The 2,980-nt window shown below is 55.6% G+C and overlaps 1 protein-coding gene across 1 annotated transcript in view; it reads right to left on the bottom strand.

Moving 5' to 3' along the window:
* Positions 1-255: 255 nt before the first annotated feature.
* The window catches only part of OC90 (otoconin 90), a 24,574-nt gene continuing 21,849 nt past the window's right edge, over positions 256-2,980 (bottom strand). The window contains exon 14 of the mRNA XM_010838588.1: positions 256-875. Coding sequence (XP_010836890.1) covers positions 583-875 — 293 coding nt within the window. The 3' untranslated portion in view covers positions 256-582. The remainder of the gene's footprint in view (positions 876-2,980) is intronic.

Below are 2,980 nucleotides of genomic sequence, written 5' to 3' on the forward strand. Positions count from 1 at the left end.
AAAAGTACCTTTCAGTGATTAGGGAGTGGAGATACTCTTTCACCCTCCATTCTTCTTTCATCTCACTCTTGCAATCTATTTGTCAGTATCCACAACATTGCTTCAAAACAAAAAACGGAACTTCCCTGGCAGTCCAGTGGTTAAGAATAAGCACTTCCATTGCAGGGGCTGCAGGTTCAATCCCTGATCGGGAAGAACTAAGACCCTGCATGACACATGGCACAGCCAAAAAGATTAAAACAAAGAAACGTTTGGAATATTTATTGAGCGTCCACAGTGCACTCCAGGAAGCATCGAACCACCCCTTGTCTGCCTTTTCCAAAGGCACACTCGCACGTGAACTGACAAACAGGTCCCAGTGTGTGTGTGCAAGGGTCTCCCTGCACTGTGAGCAGTGGGGTGAGGGCCCGCTGAGGACGGGTAAGATGAGACGGGCCCAGAGATCACGGGAGCAGGAGGGACTGGTCTACAGAGTGCACTGTGAGCCTCCGCTGAGGACGTGGAGGATGAGACAGGCCCAGAGGGGTTATGGGAGCAGGAGGGGCTGATCCACAGGGTGTGCTGCTCAGGTCCTCTGGGCGTCTATCTCGGGCCGTACGGTGGCCTGGTCCCCACGAGACCCAGCGGCTTCCCCAGGAACCTTCTGGTTCTTCTCAGGCCCTCCGTGAGGGGCGAGGACTCCTCGCTGTCCTCCTCGGAGCTGGAGGCCGGGGCGGAAGCCGCAAGCCCGCCGCCCTCGCAGGTCGGCCGGTCGCCCCGGCACTCGCGTCTGCCTGCCGACTGGAGGCTTTGGTTGTAGAAGGCAGAGGCCATGCACTCGGCCGCTGACAGGTCACAGGCGCAGAGCAGCTTCGCACACAGGTTCCCCCCCACACCTGAGGGGCGAGGACAGAGGAGCAGCCTGAGCCGCCGCGGGACGCTCGCCCCCTCTGGCCTGGCCTCCTCCCTCCGTCTTGAACCTCTTGGCCCTGCATGCACTGCTTCCTCTACTGGCTACTGCTGCTGCTGCTAAGTCGCTTCAGTCGTGTCCGACTCTGTGTAACCCCATAGACGGCAGCCCACCAGGCTCCCCCGTCCCTGGGATTCTCCAGGCAAGAACACTGGAGTGGGTTGCCATTTCCTTCTCCAATGCGTGAAAGTGAGAAGTGAAAGTGAAGTCGCTCAGTCGTGTCCGACTCTTCATGACCCCATGGTCTGCAGCCTACCAGGCTCCTCTGTCCATGGGATTTTCCAGGCAAGAGTACTGGAGTGGGGTGCCATTGCCTTCTTCCTCTACTGGGAATACTCTTAACTTTCTCCTTCTGGTTGATTCATACTTGTCCATCACAAAACGACTTGGCAACCCCTCCGCTCCTTGCCGGCTTAAAGGGGGTGTCTTTCCTGTGGGCTCCCATCAAATCCCACCCTATGCTTCTTTCTATCACAGCAGAAATATATATATATATATATATATATTTTACAATTTGTATTTTTATTTGCTGAGTCTGATGACCCCACTTTATTTCTTGACTGTTTCAGTTGCCTGCAGTCGGGGTGGAGCACAGAGATCTGTGTGATCCAAAAGAATGAATGTGTTTGAAGTTGCTCAGACATAGACAAGCATTCTACAAATGGTACCTTTGTCTGTGGTTTTCAAAGACGTATTAGTGTTAGACACTTGGTCTTGTCCTACTCTGCGACCCCAGGGACTGTAGCCCACCAGGCTCCTCTGTGCATGGGATTCTCCAGGCAAGAATACTGGAGTGGGTTGCCATTCACTTCAGGGGATCTTCCCAACCCAAGGGTGGAACCCAGATCTCCTGCACTGTAGGTGGGTTCTTTACTGTCTGAGCCACCAGGGACGCCCAAAGACTTCCTGGGTCTGTTGGGTCTGTTTAATTTTCTTTTTTGTCTGATACTACCATGAAGTACCATCAACCAGATCAACCAGACTTTTTTCATCACACCGACCCTCCAAATCTCCGACACGGGCCTTCCGGTCAGCCCAGACACAGCTGTGGCATCTCCACAGCAGGGAGCAGAAAGACGAGAAACAGATGGGCAGAGCGGACAGAGGCGGTGGCCGTTCCCCAGAGCCGCTCCACGCTTCAGCCCGTGCCCCTCGCGGAGGACGGCCCGGAACCGCTCCAAGGTGTTCGGCTCTTACACCCCGGCCCTTGCGTCCACTCCAGGACACCATGCTCACCCCTCACAGAGGGTTGGAACCGGCTCTGAAGCCCCCAAGGAGTTCAAGTGACACCACAGCATTCCCGGGTTCACTGAGACCAGAGCGATGCAGGCACCTTAAGCTGAGCAGATGGGACCCTGAGGCATGCCGGCATCCCCGAGAACAGCGATCATCTCATCCCGTCACTCAGGGCTCTAACCCCACCCCTGCCCCTCACCGCCTACAGGACGAAGCATACAGCTTTCAGCCTTGGGTGTCTGATCTGCTACCTGTCTTCTCTACCTCACGTTGCACCACCACAGTCCCACCGCCTCCACTTTTTGTTCCCGTAATACAGAACCACGTGTCATTCCCAGACTCAGGAGTTCCCCGAATGCCACAACTTGTCTCTCCCCTCCCCTCCCCACTTCTTTTTTAAAAACACACATGGGCATGGGCATCAGGGAACCCATTAACCTCTGGAAAACCTCACCTCACTGCCCCTGCTTACTTCTGCCAAGTTCTCCCATCCTGGCTGCCGCACTCCGCGGGTTCAAAGCCCCTTTCCGGTGCTCCTGGGCCCTTGTACTACCTATGAGTGGTACCAGTAAGACTCGAGTCCTTTGCTTATCTCTCTTCCCGCCTGTGAGTGATTCAAGGCAGGGACCCTGTCTGTTCACGGTGTTCCTCATTCCTGGTGGCGGTTTTATGGAGAAGCACATGGTTAGGGGAGTGAATGAATGGATGACTGAATGCGTGACGTGTAAAGCCCAGAGCTCCCGGGAGGCAAGAGGCGCACGTGGCCCTCCAAGGCTGGGTGCCCGGCGGGGGGGG

This window comes from Bison bison, unplaced genomic scaffold (assembly GCF_000754665.1).
Source record: "Bison bison bison isolate TAMUID 2011002044 unplaced genomic scaffold, Bison_UMD1.0 scf7180017864098, whole genome shotgun sequence".
NCBI lineage: Eukaryota > Metazoa > Chordata > Mammalia > Artiodactyla > Bovidae > Bison > Bison bison.